Source organism: Grammomys surdaster, unplaced genomic scaffold, assembly GCF_004785775.1.
Source record: "Grammomys surdaster isolate TR1022 unplaced genomic scaffold, NIH_TR_1.0 126035, whole genome shotgun sequence".
Lineage (NCBI taxonomy): Eukaryota > Metazoa > Chordata > Mammalia > Rodentia > Muridae > Grammomys > Grammomys surdaster.
In genome coordinates this window covers 6,104,889-6,118,489 of record NW_021620848.1, presented here as the reverse complement: position 1 = coordinate 6,118,489, position 13,601 = coordinate 6,104,889, and the positions used below count along the sequence as shown (strand labels likewise).

At 52.8% G+C, this 13,601-nt stretch overlaps 1 protein-coding gene across 5 annotated transcripts in view; it reads left to right on the top strand.

Annotated features, from left to right (window-relative positions):
* Dab2ip (DAB2 interacting protein) overlaps positions 1-13,133 on the top strand; it is a 153,056-nt gene extending 139,923 nt beyond the window's left edge. For 4 of the 5 annotated variants that reach the window (XM_028754675.1, XM_028754673.1, XM_028754674.1 and 1 more), the window contains 6 exons: positions 1,083-1,258; positions 2,211-3,102; positions 3,751-3,903; positions 5,566-5,759; positions 9,538-9,625; positions 10,183-13,133. In XM_028754675.1, the coding sequence (XP_028610508.1) occupies positions 1,083-1,258; positions 2,211-3,102; positions 3,751-3,903; positions 5,566-5,759; positions 9,538-9,625; positions 10,183-10,350 (1,671 nt within the window). In that variant the 3' untranslated portion in view covers positions 10,351-13,133. The remainder of the gene's footprint in view (positions 1-1,082; positions 1,259-2,210; positions 3,103-3,750; positions 3,904-5,565; positions 5,760-9,537; positions 9,626-10,182) is intronic. The other variant, XR_003709659.1, reaches the window with a different exon arrangement.
* Positions 13,134-13,601: the final 468 nt, after the last annotated feature.

The window sequence follows — 13,601 nt, the reverse complement described above, 5'->3', positions numbered from 1 at the left end:
TGCCTTTCGTCCCATTCCTGGAGGTGATTGCTGACCCCAGGCTGGCCCCTGCCTTTTGTCCCATTCCTGGAGGTGATTACTGACCCCAGGCTGGCCCCTGCCTTTTGTCCATGCTGGAGGTATATGCTGAGCTTGGCTGGTTCCTACCTCTTGTACATCCTGAAGGTGATTGCTGGTCTGGGCTGGTCCCTGGCTCTTGTCCATCCTGAAAGTGATTGCTTTGCCGTGTGTCTTGTAGACATCCTCACACTCAGGCATGAGTACATGTGGGTCTCTGTTTTTAGTTTGTTTTCAAGTGAGAACTTAGCTGTACACGGTTGTTGTACCCCTCATCCACATTGTGGGTGTCTTTCTACTTCTTGTTACCCACCACTACCTCTGGCTTTTTAGTGCAGTGCAATACCCTGTAGTGGGAATACTGTGTATCTCTCCCACTGATGGACTGGAGTCCCAGCTCTCGCTGGCACTCTTGCTGTTGAAATTTCAGGGATGCGGTTTTGCCCTTGGCTTCCTCTCCCTCCATTCCTGAGCCAGTATACTAGTCACTGTCCCATGGATCTTAGAACCAGGCAGGAAGTATGGAAAATGATAAGTATTGTCACCCAAGCGATAGAGTGTGACAAGAATGTGAAATGAAAGTGTTGCCTCCATGGCTCTGCCAATGGGGATTGCCGGCTCTTACTTTCAGGGCTTTCCACTGCATGGTAGTGTCCACTCCTTCAGCTCAGCTGTAGTCCTCTACACATGTATTCTGTGACACGGAGGTTCAGAAGGCACTAGGCCTTCCTTTCTGGGGCCTAGGCACTGTCCTTTCTTGGGCCAGTACCTTGCATCTGTTCTGTGTCTGGCCTCTATCTACAGGCTCAGGCGTCAGAGGGAGCAGGCCCACCCCTGTGATGAAGTAGGTAGTTTGAGGGGCTACCATAGATGCCTCTTGGATAGGGAAGTGTAGGCTGAGAGCTTGGGGGCTATAGCAAGGCAGATTTGCAGCACTTTCACAGACTTGCTGGGTCTGACTGGTGGGGATCGGGGCTCTGCATTTCAGTGACATAGGTAACAACTGCCTGTTTCCATTTTTGCAGAGCATCGTATCCAAGCTGGGACCTCTGCCTCGTATCCTGAGGGATGTCCACACAGCACTGAGCACTCCAGGCAGTGGGCTTCCTGGCACCAATGACCTGGCCTCCACACCAGGCTCTGGGAGCAGCAGCGTCTCAGCTGGGCTTCAGAAGATGGTGATTGAGAATGATCTCTCTGGGTAAGCTGCCAGCTGCGCTGGGTGGGGTAGGGCATGCATGCAGACCAGGCACAGCCCAGCTGTGATATCAGGAAAGAAGTGATGCCCATACAAGCACTCATATGGAGCCTGGTGAGACCCAGGGTATGTGGAGCAAGCTCAAGAGATGAGCTGCCATTTGAGATAAATCAGAGCAGGCTTCTTGTAGGAGGAATGTTTATGCCTTTTGAAAAGGATGCACTTCTGGGAAAGACATTCTTGGGTTCAAGGTTGGTCCCTAGCAGAGAGCTAAGAAAGCCTGTGTTTAGGGATAGTTACTGACCCCAATCCCTGACGTTTCTTCAGGACCTGTGGTTCTTAAAAATACTCCTTCTTGCTGCACGTGGTGGTGCATGCCTTTAATGCTAGTACTTGGGAGGCAGAGGCAGGTGAATTGCTATGAGTGAGGGAAGCTATGACCTGCCTGCTTGTCTCTTGCCCTTGACAACTCCTCTGATACCCTGTTTTTGCTAGGAACTCCTCAGCCCCCGCCTGCCACTCAAAAAGAATGGCATAAGGAGGTGGGGCAGGGGAGGTTTCACTAGGCCCCCACTAGAGTTACCTGGCTAGCTAGGAACAGAGGGGGAGGCAGAGGGAGCCCTGGTAACTGTGAAAATGGTGATACAATTCAGAGCCCAGGGATAACAGAGACACCAAGCTATGGGCTTAGGTTTAACCATGGGGCACTTCTAGACCCTGACAGCCATTGTCCCAAGATGCACCTATAGGGCTGGTCCCTAAAGAGCAGTTCTGTTGGAATAGCCACCTCACCAGTGACCCTGGGACTGTTAGCCCCTCTGCCACCCAACCATGTCTGCAGTCCTGCCTGAAGCTGCCAGGTCCAGCAGATGGTGGTGCTGTTGGTTTGGGCCCATGAGTCTGGACTCACGGTTCTTTTCCCCTTCTTTCCCTGTGTGTGCTTATCTCCCTGCAGTCTGATAGATTTCACCCGGTTACCGTCTCCAACCCCCGAAAACAAGGACTTGTTTTTTGTCACAAGGTCCTCCGGGGTCCAGCCTTCACCTGCCCGCAGCTCAAGCTACTCAGAAGCCAACGAGCCTGACCTGCAGATGGCCAACGGTGGCAAGAGCCTGTCCATGGTGGACCTCCAGGACGCCCGCACGCTGGATGGGGAGGCAGGTTCCCCAGTGGGCCCCGATGCCCTGCCTGCTGACGGGCAGGTGCCTGCCACTCAGCTGGTGGCGGGGTGGCCAGCCCGGGCAGCCCCAGTGAGCCTGGCAGGATTGGCCACAGTGCGGCGGGCAGTGCCAACACCAACCACACCAGGCACCTCCGAGGGTGCACCAGGCCGGCCCCAGTTGTTGGCCCCGCTCTCCTTCCAGAATCCCGTGTACCAGATGGCGGCTGGCCTGCCGCTGTCACCCCGTGGCCTTGGTGACTCGGGCTCTGAGGGCCACAGCTCCCTGAGCTCCCACAGCAATAGTGAAGAGCTGGCAGCTGCTGCCAAACTGGGAAGTTTCAGCACTGCTGCAGAGGAGCTGGCCAGGCGACCCGGTGAGCTGGCACGGAGGCAGATGTCACTGACTGAGAAGGGTGGGCAGCCCACAGTGCCGAGGCAAAATAGTGCAGGTCCCCAGCGGAGGATTGACCAGCCGCCACCGCCACCGCCACCACCACCACCTCCTGCCCCCCGGGGCAGGACACCTCCTACCCTGCTGAGCACCCTACAGTACCCACGACCCTCAAGTGGAACCCTGGCATCAGCATCACCTGACTGGGCTGGCCCTGGCACCCGGCTGAGGCAACAGTCCTCCTCCTCCAAGGGAGACAGCCCAGAGCTGAAGCCCCGCTCCATGCACAAGCAGGTCAGCATCGTGGGCAGGGCTCTTGTCAGTCAGGAGTCACACAGTCTGTGTCATGCTCTTCCTTGGTCATTTCACCTCACTTGCACCGAGCTGTCATTCCATGCTGAATGGGGCTATGTCTGGCCTCATCCACTGGCCCACCATATGAACTCCTTTTTCTGGATTTGGGACCTCCAAGGCCTTAAGCAAAGCCAGGCTCCTTTACCAGTTCCCCAGGGATAGGCCAGGCAGGAAACAAGGACTATTTCTATTCATCTCTAGTCCATGCTTAGTAAAGTTCTTCCCAAACCCTGAGGCCACTTGTCCTGCTCTGGCCTCACTTCCTGAAGTATTCACATAGGCTGAGCCTACTCCTGACATAGCTATCAGGAGGGGTCCGGCCACCCACGGGCTTCAGCAAGACAGGCTGATGTGCAGTAGGTTGCACATCTCGTAGCCAGACTGCCCCGGCCCCTGACTGCAGCAGACAGCAGTGCTGAGCCCACCTGGGCTTTCATCTGGCTCTGGCTGCAGTCTAGAAGGCCCATGTCCTGCAGTAGGCACTCTAGCAGCAGAGGTCCTGCCCTTCCCACCTATGGCTCCTAGTGGCCATCCCTGCCTTACCATCTCTGCCTCTTCACACCCCCTCACGGCTGTGTTTCATCGTAGGGCCCTTCACCCGTCAGTCCCAATGCCCTGGACCGCACGGCTGCTTGGCTCTTGACCATGAACGCGCAGTTGTTAGAAGACGAGGGTCTGGGCCCAGATCCCCCACACAGGGATAGGCTAAGGAGTAAGGAGGAGCTCAGCCAAGCAGAAAAGGTAAAATTGGACCTAGACCTGGACCTGGGCCGGGAGGGTAGGGCGGGCTGCCTCCACCAGTGCTGGGATGAGGAGGTCTCTCCAGAGCCCTTAGTGCAGTGACACTGCTCCTTCCTGTTCTGTCATGCCACTCCCTTGCCCACGTGGAGACTACAGTCAGTACAACTAGAAGGAAAGCAGCAAGACCTTAGCATGAACCCAAGGTTCCCCTTGCACGTGACACATCAGTTACCTGGAGAGGGCTTGTATGCAGCCTTGGGACACAGATTGAGGAGATCTGGACATTTGAGGAGCTGAGGCTTGGAAACAAGATGCCAGAGGGGCTCACAAGAGACTCTTGGAGAGCCTTGGGAATAAGGAGCAAGAGACAGGGCTCGCATGACTGCTAGGAAACTCCTTCCCCTGGGCTTAGGCCTACCTAGGGCGTAGAAAGGAAAAGCATAGTTACTAAGATAAGGGATGAAGCCATATTGCCAGTGGGATGGATGTTTCTTTCCTCCCAGGGGATGTTTTTTTCCTCCCAAATCTCACCTCACCATATAGCTACCGTTTCTGGGGCAATAACATGCTTCAACTACCCTCCCCAGTCCAGAGTACTCATGGCAGCTGCCCTGGATTCATGCGTGGTCCTTACCTTTCCCTGCCAACCCCAGGAAGATTGGTTGTGCCAGAGCACCCCACCACAAACACTTCTCCCTCAGCCCTGGAATCCTAGGACAGCTATTGTAACCTCATAAGCAATGGTCAGGCTGGCAATGTCCCCGGTCTCCTACTTGGAGGGAACCCATCTCCATGCTGCATTTGCTACCTGCCACCATTCCCGGTTCACGCATCCACCTGCTTTCCCCAGTATGTGAAGGGAGCCCGGGGACATGGATCGTGGTGCTCCCAGAGCCGTGACGAGGAAGAGAGCAAGGAGGCCTAGCTTCCTGCAGACTCCTTCCTCCTCCCCTCTCCTCAGAGGCTGAATCACATCTGGAGATCCCAAGACACCTTGTTTTGCTTCCCCCCTCCCCCTCGTTCCCACTGCTGCCCACAGTGCACCCCACTCCTGTGCTGCTCTGTTCAGGTAGCAGCTGGGAGCCTGGGGTCTCATCTCATTGGGCAGTTGCTTCTCATGGGACTTGTTGGAGCCTCATATCCCTTCTCCAGTGCCACTCAGCTTTCAGGGAACTGTCAGGTGTCCTCCATACAATCAGGGCTTCCTCTAAAAAGTTCAAGGTTACAGATGGCTCTGCAGTTAAGAGCTCTTGTTGCTCTTACAGAGGACTAGGGTTCAGTTCCCAGCACACAAATGGTAGCTAACAGCCATCTGAAACTCCAGTTCCAGGGGATCTGACACCCTCTTCTGAACTCAGGCACATAGCCATGCATGTACTTGAATGTAGGCAAAATACGCATGCATTAAAAAATATCTGAAGTTTTAAAAAAAGAAAATTCAAGTTAACCCCTCAGTCTTTGAGACTTGGGTTGAGTCCTCACCTGCTCCTAACTGCACAGGTTGGACTGGGAGAGGAAGGAACAGGCAGCCACAAAATTGAATCTCTTCACTGGGCTATTCCTTGTTGGCTCGTACCTAGCCTAGCCTGCGCTCTGTTCAGGCTGATGAGGCTGTGCTCTCTGTCCTGGGTGCTGACCCATGGCTTGCTGCCCTGCTGGCAGGATCTGGCAGTGCTGCAAGACAAGTTGCGGATCTCCACCAAGAAGCTGGAGGAGTACGAGACCCTATTCAAGTGCCAGGAGGAGACGACACAGAAGCTGGTGCTAGAGTACCAGGCTCGGCTGGAAGAGGGTGAGGAGCGGCTGCGGCGGCAGCAGGAAGACAAGGACATTCAGATGAAGGGCATCATCAGCAGGTGAGCATGCTGCCCACTGGTCCACGGGGCCTCTGAGCGACAAGAAGAAAGGTGATGCCCAGCAGTGGGGCAATGGGGACACCTGTAAGAAACTGGGTCATCCTGCCAAGCTCTAGGGGAATTGGAAAGCTGAATTTGAGATGCTAAGCAAGGAGGAAGCCATTGAGGGCAGGGAGAAGGACAGCACATCTGGGTGTGTGTCAGGGTGCCCATTGTGGGAAGGGAGGAGTTTGGGTCGGGAAGATGGGGGTGGCTATGCCAGTATGGTGGGTGAGGTCTATTGGGTTTCCAGTATCTGAAGAGTTTCTGAGGTCAGTTGGTTCTGATAGCTAGCTTTTTTCCCTCTATCTCTGCCCGGGATGGGGTGGGCATGCTGTCCTTGGTATCCGCACACAGGCAGTGCAGTGTCTAAACCACCCACTGTGTCCCAGTCCTGGAGCATCTACCTCACTGCAGTGTGTAAGGAGTGTGGGTTGATAGCCTTGTCATTGCCTGAGACCTGGGACTGAGCAGGTGGGAGGTAGACAGGGAACCCCCCCTTAGCCTTCTGTTTTGTCCACAGCACAGACCCTTCCCAGATCACCTATTCTGCCTACCTGGTGCTTATGTCCCGTCCTGGGCTTCTGTTCATTATGGATGATTAGCAGAGCAGAACCTGGGTGGCTGGACACTTGCAAACTGCTTGACATCCCCCGCTGTTCTTGGCTCCCCTGGAGCCTGGCCATCTCCCCTTCCCTGTGTCCATGAATGTAAACATCATCAGGACAGTTAGAACATCCTTGGTGCTCCTTTGCCTGCTTGCTTGTGTTATTCTATTGGCTTCTGAGATAGCGATACTAAGGTGTCTAATCATGATTCTCCTAGTTTATTTCTGTTGATTTTTGCCTCATTGACACTTTCTAGTCTTGGATGGGTGTTCTTTGGGGATTATTATGCACCATTAACAAACTACCCTTTTTAATTACACTCTTTTCCATCTTAGTTCTAATGTAGGTACTCTGACTTTCTCTGACTGGTGTTAGCATGTTGTATCATTTTCTGTCCTATATACTTTTAAACCACTGTTTGGTCCTCCTCTACTTCTATGACAAAATATCAATACTAGGTGATTATATGTACTGCTCACAGTTCTGAAGGTTGCTATATCTAAGATCAGGGTGTCAACAGATTTAGTGTAGCTCTCCTTCATAGATATACCTTGGTGCCATGCCCTTAGAGGCAAGCTCTTTCCAGCTTCTTTGGTAAGAGCACTAACCCTGCTCATGAAGGCAAAAACATCTTGTTACTCAATCACTTCCCAGAGGACAGCTGGTAGCACCGTAGAGGTTAAGCTTCAGAGTACACACATTTGAGTGTGGACACAAACTTTCAGACCGTAGTACCCATCTCCATGTACAAAGTTTTATTTTACAGGTTCCTATTGTTAAATCTGTTTATTGTCTAACAACTTCTTCTGCCTTTTAATTGGAGCGTTTAAGCCATTTACTTTTAATGTGATTATTTTTAAGCCTGTTAATCTTATAGCTGTTCTCCTGTTTGTATGTACCATTAGCATTGTCCTACTTCTTGCCTTCCTTGGACCGTATCTTTATTTCATGGCATCTGTTGGCTTCCATGCTGTAGATCCCAATGCTTTGGGTGTTAGTTGACAGGTCTTCCTCAAAGGGCAGATGATAATCGTGCCAGGCTTTGCAGGCCATGTGATCTTGCTGCTTCATGTCAGCTGCTGTCACAGCAGAGGTGTGTGATGTGAAGGCTTACAGAGGCAGTGGCTTGAAGTGATCTCTCCTCTGGCTACATAGTCCGCTTTTTCTCTCACTGTTTTTAAGGTACCACTCCTGGGCTAAAGCCTTGTTCATTGTTGGAATGCTTGCCTGGCATGCATAGGCCCTAGGTTGGATCCATAACACTAACATTTTTTTAATTGTATTTACTACTGTGGAGGGGCATTCATGTATGTGTGTGGAGGGCTAGATGTGTAGGTATGTGTACATGGGCCATAGGACAGCTTCGTGGGGGGTTGGGGGGAGTAGATCATAGGACATCAACCAGGAGGCTTCTCTCCCTGTGGGTTCTAGAGATTACCCTCGGGTCACTAAGCTTATGCACAGTGCTTCTGCTCACTGAGCATCGGATCCTCCCAGTGTTTTCTTCATTGGATGTTGTCAACAATTTCATTTTCCAGTTTGACTGTAACATGCCTGGTGTGGTTTTCTTTGTGTTTCTTGAGTTGGCTAATCTTAGATCTATAGGTGTATGGCTCTGCTTCCTACTTCTTCCTCTGTGGCTCCTGTCACCTGCCCTCAGGTGCTGTGCACTGCTCTGTCCTGTCGCCTGCCCTCAGGTGCTGTGCACTGCTCTGTCCTGCCTCCCGCTTCATTGTTACTTTGTTGTTTTCTTTTTTCCTTCTCTTTCTCCATTTTATTTTATTTATTTTATTTTATTTTATGTATGCATGATTTGCCTGTATGCAAGTCTATGCCTCGTACCAAAGGAGGTCAGATGAAGGTGTTGGATCTCCTGAGCTGGAGTTACAGATGCTTATGGGTGCTGGGAATTGAATTCAGGTCCTTTGTAAGAGCAACAGGTATTCAGAACCACGGAGCCATCAGTTCACCCCCACCCCCACCCCACACACACACAGTTGTTTTTTTTTTTTCTTTCATTGTTCTCTGAGTTTTTTGACATTTTTATATTACTGGGTGAGGATTGAACCCAGGGCCTTGGGCAGGCTAGACAGTTCTCTGTCACTGAGTTACACCCCAACCTTTGTACTTGAGACAGTCTCTTAGTAAATTTCCTGAGCTTTCCCTGAACTTGCCTATAGCCCAGAAGGTCTTGAACTTGCTGTCATCCTCCTGCATCAGTCTCCCAGGTAGCTGGGTTACAGGCCTGGGCCTGGCTCACATGTAATCTGAAATGGCATACCAGTGTTTCTGCAGTGCCTTTAGTCAGTATTTTTCTCCTTCAAGTCTCTAGAGTTTCTCTGTGGTTCAAACCTCTTCTATTTTCCTCATGCTTAAGACTGTCTCTTCGACATGTAGAGTCACCTATTACTTCTCTTGTCTGACATCTCTCTCTGTTCTCACTAGTTTTTCTCCAGGTTATGGATTTTATTTCCTTACATCTCTGTGTCCTTGGCAGCTTTGGTGGGATGCCAGGAGTTTTGGAGCTTTGCTAGTGTGGGACTTGAAGGCCTTCAGACTTGGTTTCGTCTGGCTGTTCCATGGTGCACGTGCCTTCCCAGAATTCTTCACGGCCCGCTTTGGCCCATCTTCCCCTGCATCTAGCTTGTGGGATGTTCCTAGCTTGCTGGGTTTTTGCTGGGCAGAATCAGGATTTCTACAGAGACTTGAGGAAATTAGTCGGGTCCGTCTCTGCCTGGAGTGCTTTTAGGTCCTCCACCTCGTGCCTACTGAACTCCCTCCTCACTTTGGTACCAGTACCCAGCACAGCAGCTCTGCAGGCTGTGGTTCCAGCCCAGTGTGATGTTCCTGGTGTTGTGAGCACCTAAACCTTGTGATGGAAGGGGGTCTTCATCATCCCCCCTTCCACAGATCCTATAACATTGCATTCCTTGGGTCTTGGAAGTGCATTGGAATGGAGATAGCCCCAGAGAGCAGAGCTGCAGATGGGGAGTTGAGGTCAAGACACAGTAGCCAGCCATGTCAGTGCTGGGAACAGTTGAGGGGTCTCTGCTCTTGCCTACCATGCCCACTCTATAGATAGGATGGTTTTCCTCCTCCTAGTGCACCTGACTCTCCGTCTCTGGTCACAGGTTGATGTCTGTAGAAGAGGAACTGAAGAAGGATCATGCAGAGATGCAAGCAGCTGTAGACTCCAAACAGAAGATCATCGATGCCCAGGTTGGGGCTCTGGCTACAGTGTTACAGAGCCTGGGGTAGTGGAAATATAAGTGGCTTCTCTGTCACACTTGGTTATACCTCAGTGTGAAAACCGTGGACCAGGAACCAAGGTCTCTGTGCTCTGAGGGTGCTGACCAGAGACTTACAGTGTGGAGTAGGCAGGACTGGGGAGGTAAAAGAAGGCTAGGCAGAGGGGCTCTGGCTCCCCTTCCTCTGAATGGCCCAAGAATTGGCAGATTTGGACAGACCGTAAGCTACATAGCCTAGGAAGGATCTCTGGGTGTGTGGCCCATGCATGCATGGAAGCAAAGGCTCCTGCCTTTGAACCTCAGGTGCTGTAGCTCTGCTTTAAGTTTGTGTAAGATAAGAGGCAGATGATAAGGCCCCAGTCTGTGGTAGCACAGAACCTTCGTAGCTACCCCACAGCCTGGGGCCTAACACACTTGACAGTTACACAACCAAGTCTTCCTACTTCTCTTGCCTGTCATGGTGCTCTATGCTGGCTGCTGCTGGCTAGAGCCCATCCCAAGTGCCTTTAATGCCCTCTTTGCCCACAGGAAAAACGCATTGCCTCGCTGGATGCTGCCAATGCCCGCCTCATGAGTGCCCTCACACAGCTGAAAGAGAGGTACAGCATGCAAGCCCGTAACGGCGTCTCCCCCACCAACCCCACCAAATTGCAGATTACTGAGAACGGCGAGTTCAGAAACAGCAGCAATTGTTAACCTGCCTGAGGAGAGGGGGACTGTGGTGGCCTGGGACAAGGTCTCCATCAGGAGGCTCCCCACAGTTGCAGGCTAGCCTGCAGTGGAGGGGGCGCAAGACTGATGGAGCGTGAGACTGAGGGCACAGTGCCCCCCCCTTCTCTTTGCCCACCTGAACAGTGGGTGTGGGTAGAGGCAGCGGAGACTGCACTGGGGAGTGGGGCCAGCCTGCAGGGAGGCCTGCCTGATGTGTCTCTGGTTGTTGGATTTGGTATGTGGCACCTTTTCCTCCTTGACCAGCCAGGTGCATGTACCCTTTCCCCTTTGCCGTGGAGGGAGCTACCTGGAAAGGGCTCAAGTAAGGTCTAGGGGCCACTACTGTGGGTTTCCCTTGGCCCCCGGAACCTGATGGAGTAGCTGGCAGGCAGAGTGGCCCCTGGTCATCTCTGTCCTGAGCCCCTGCCACTGCATGCAGCTGGTCAGGGACCCTTCCTAGCAATGAGGAACTGAAGAACAGAACCTCGGTCCTATGCGTGTCCCAGGCTCGACACCCTTCACCCTCCTTCCCTTCCTTCCTTGCATTGCCAAACAGACAGCACCGCACTTTCTCTGCTGGGCCCTCAGACCCGTGCGTGAGAGGAGCCATAGCTTCCCACACTTCACATGTGGGCCTGGCTCATGCTCTTGGAACTCCCAGAAGCCAGAGAGCTGAGCAGAGGTGGCCAATTTGCACCATGCATTGTAGCTGCCTTCTCCGGGGTCCCAGTGTGTCCCTGCACAGTGGCCCTGTGGGGAGAGGCCAGCCGGTGCTCACCCTTCAAAGGTGATCTCTTTTCTCTGATAGTTTAAAAGAAAAATTCTTAAACCTGAAGGCCCTGAGAAGGTGGATAACTGTGATTTTTTTTCCTTTCACAGTATGCATTAGAAACAAAAGCCCGCTTGCTCGCTTGCTGGAACACAGGGGCCTTTTAAATTGAGCGTGCGCACTGCATGGGAAATAGCGGCCCTGGAGGATGTTAGACTTGCTCCCTCTCCAAGACAGCAGCAGCCTGCACCAGGCCCCGTGTGTGCAGTCGCCTCTCCTCACCCTCCCAGCCCCAGCCAAGGACCCAGGCACTGCAGGCAGGGAGGGGCACACCCCACAGCTGGGGCTGGTTTTCCCCAGCTCTAGGCTGTTCTGTAGCATATCTGTCCCTCCCCCTTTGTGGGACAGAGAAGGGCAGGAGCTTTGGTCTCTCTCCTGGGTCCCATCTGTTCCCACACTTTAGGTTCCAAGCCCTGGTTCTGAGTCACCTAGGGCAGAAGCTAGGGCCTTTGCCCACGCAGCAGAATGGGACTAGGTAAGATGCACTTAAAGCTCCTAGAGTCCTCACTAGAAAGGGTGGAGATCCTGGAGGTGTGGCCTACCTACCTATGCTGCAGCCCATCCTCAGTCCACAGACAGGCAAGGGTAAAGGGTAGATGCCCTGGGCTATTAGCAGTAACCTACAACCCAGTTAGGCTGCAGACCAGTGCTGGGAGAGGGCGTGGCCATCAAGGGTCAGAGACCTCAGGAAGGAAGGAGGTGGGGCTGAGGTCCTGCCACTGCCTCTTCCTGCCCCACTCCTGTCCATACCACACCCTTGCGCCTGTGCGTTTCAGCAGGGGTGGCCTCTTGGGCAGGGCCTGGCCTGGCCTGGCCTGTGTCTTGCCCTTCCACTGCCCAGGGAGCCCTGTTTTCCTCTCCACCCACACTCTCGCCCATGCCTCGTAAAGTGACCTCTGTCTGAGCGCCTCCTAGCAATATGGGGAGGTCCCCAGGCCTGGACAGGAGAGCGCAGGGCCAGATGCAATGGCCCCTCTGGTGGGGTTGTTAGCTCTCAGGCCGAGAGCCTTATTTACCTAGTGCAAAAACTGTAAAAGTGTACAGACTCTCCACAGATTTTTATCTTAATTGCAAGTCTGCCGATTTTTGTAAATGTTCTTGGTGTTTGACTGTAATGGAACTATTTCACCCAAGGGATGTACATAGTCCTTTAGTCCTGGTGCTGCGAGGGCTGGCCGGGACACTGCTCTCACGGTTGATATTATAGCCTAGAGACCGGTGCTGGGCAGGACAAAGAGCTTTGCAGTCTAGGTGTCTGTCTGACTTTTTCCTGCCCGGGGCATTGATTTGTTGGCTTTCAAGCATGCTGTTTGGGTGGGAGGTTGATGGGGGCACATGCCCCAATGGGGCCAGTAAAGCATCCTCCTGCCCACAGCCTTGGGGCTGAACTCTGCCTACAGCACGGGCTGGAGTTGCCAGAGGCCCTGCTCTGGGAAGACCCTGGCCACTGACACCAGGCTGTTCTGGAGAGAGCGGCCCCGCCCCTGCCAACACAGACACCTGACCTTTTTGTTCAACTTGTATGTTAGGGTGAGGAAACTGCCAAATTTTCTCTGAGCGAAGACTTCTGACTGCCCAGGAATGGGGGTGGGGACCAGGGCCAGAGCTCCACGTGTACCCCAGCACCTGTCCGAGGGACACTCCTCCCTCACACCTGTACGTCTGGGAGCCAGACTGTCCAGGGAACCAGCCCCTCTTTTCTATATACTCAGCCACAAGGCTACCTGTCTCCCCCACTGTGCCCAGCTCCCTCTTTTGTAAGTATGTGAAAAGGAAAAAATGCAAACATCGGAGTCGGCTGGAGCCCTTCCCTTCAGCCGAGACTTTTAACCATGTAATAATGTACAGAGAAGTTGTTGGTGTTCGAAGACTCCATGTGGCTGTGCAATTTCTGTACATTTGCAATTAGAAATATTAAAGATTTATTTAGCTATTTTAAGCCTGACTTGCCTTTCTTCAGCTGTGTCCTGGGTTGTTTCCTACAGGTAACTGGATCTCAAGCTAATATTGTTCTAGCCATGACCCCTAACTGGGCCCACCCATCCTCTCTGCTGAAAGCCTCTTAAAGGCCCTCCTGACCTCCACAGCCTGGGAGCCCCAGTGATTCCTGGGAGCTCAAAGCTCCCACACTTCCTACTACAGAGGTTCTAGGTCAACCCTGTTAATCTGCAACCTGAGGAGAGAAGAGCCAAGCTCTGCCCAGGGTTACCAGTGAGGGGAGGCTAAAACTGCCTGTCCCCAAGCATCTAGTGCTCGAAAAGACCAACTGGGACTTTTAGAGTCCAGATTTTCCTGAGCTGGAAATGAACTTGCCTGAAACCACTTAAGCCATTCCTGCTGGATGAGTGCCTTGCATCCTCAGGTGTTTGACCAGCATCTGTCAGTGTTCGGGATCCTGTCTTTTTGA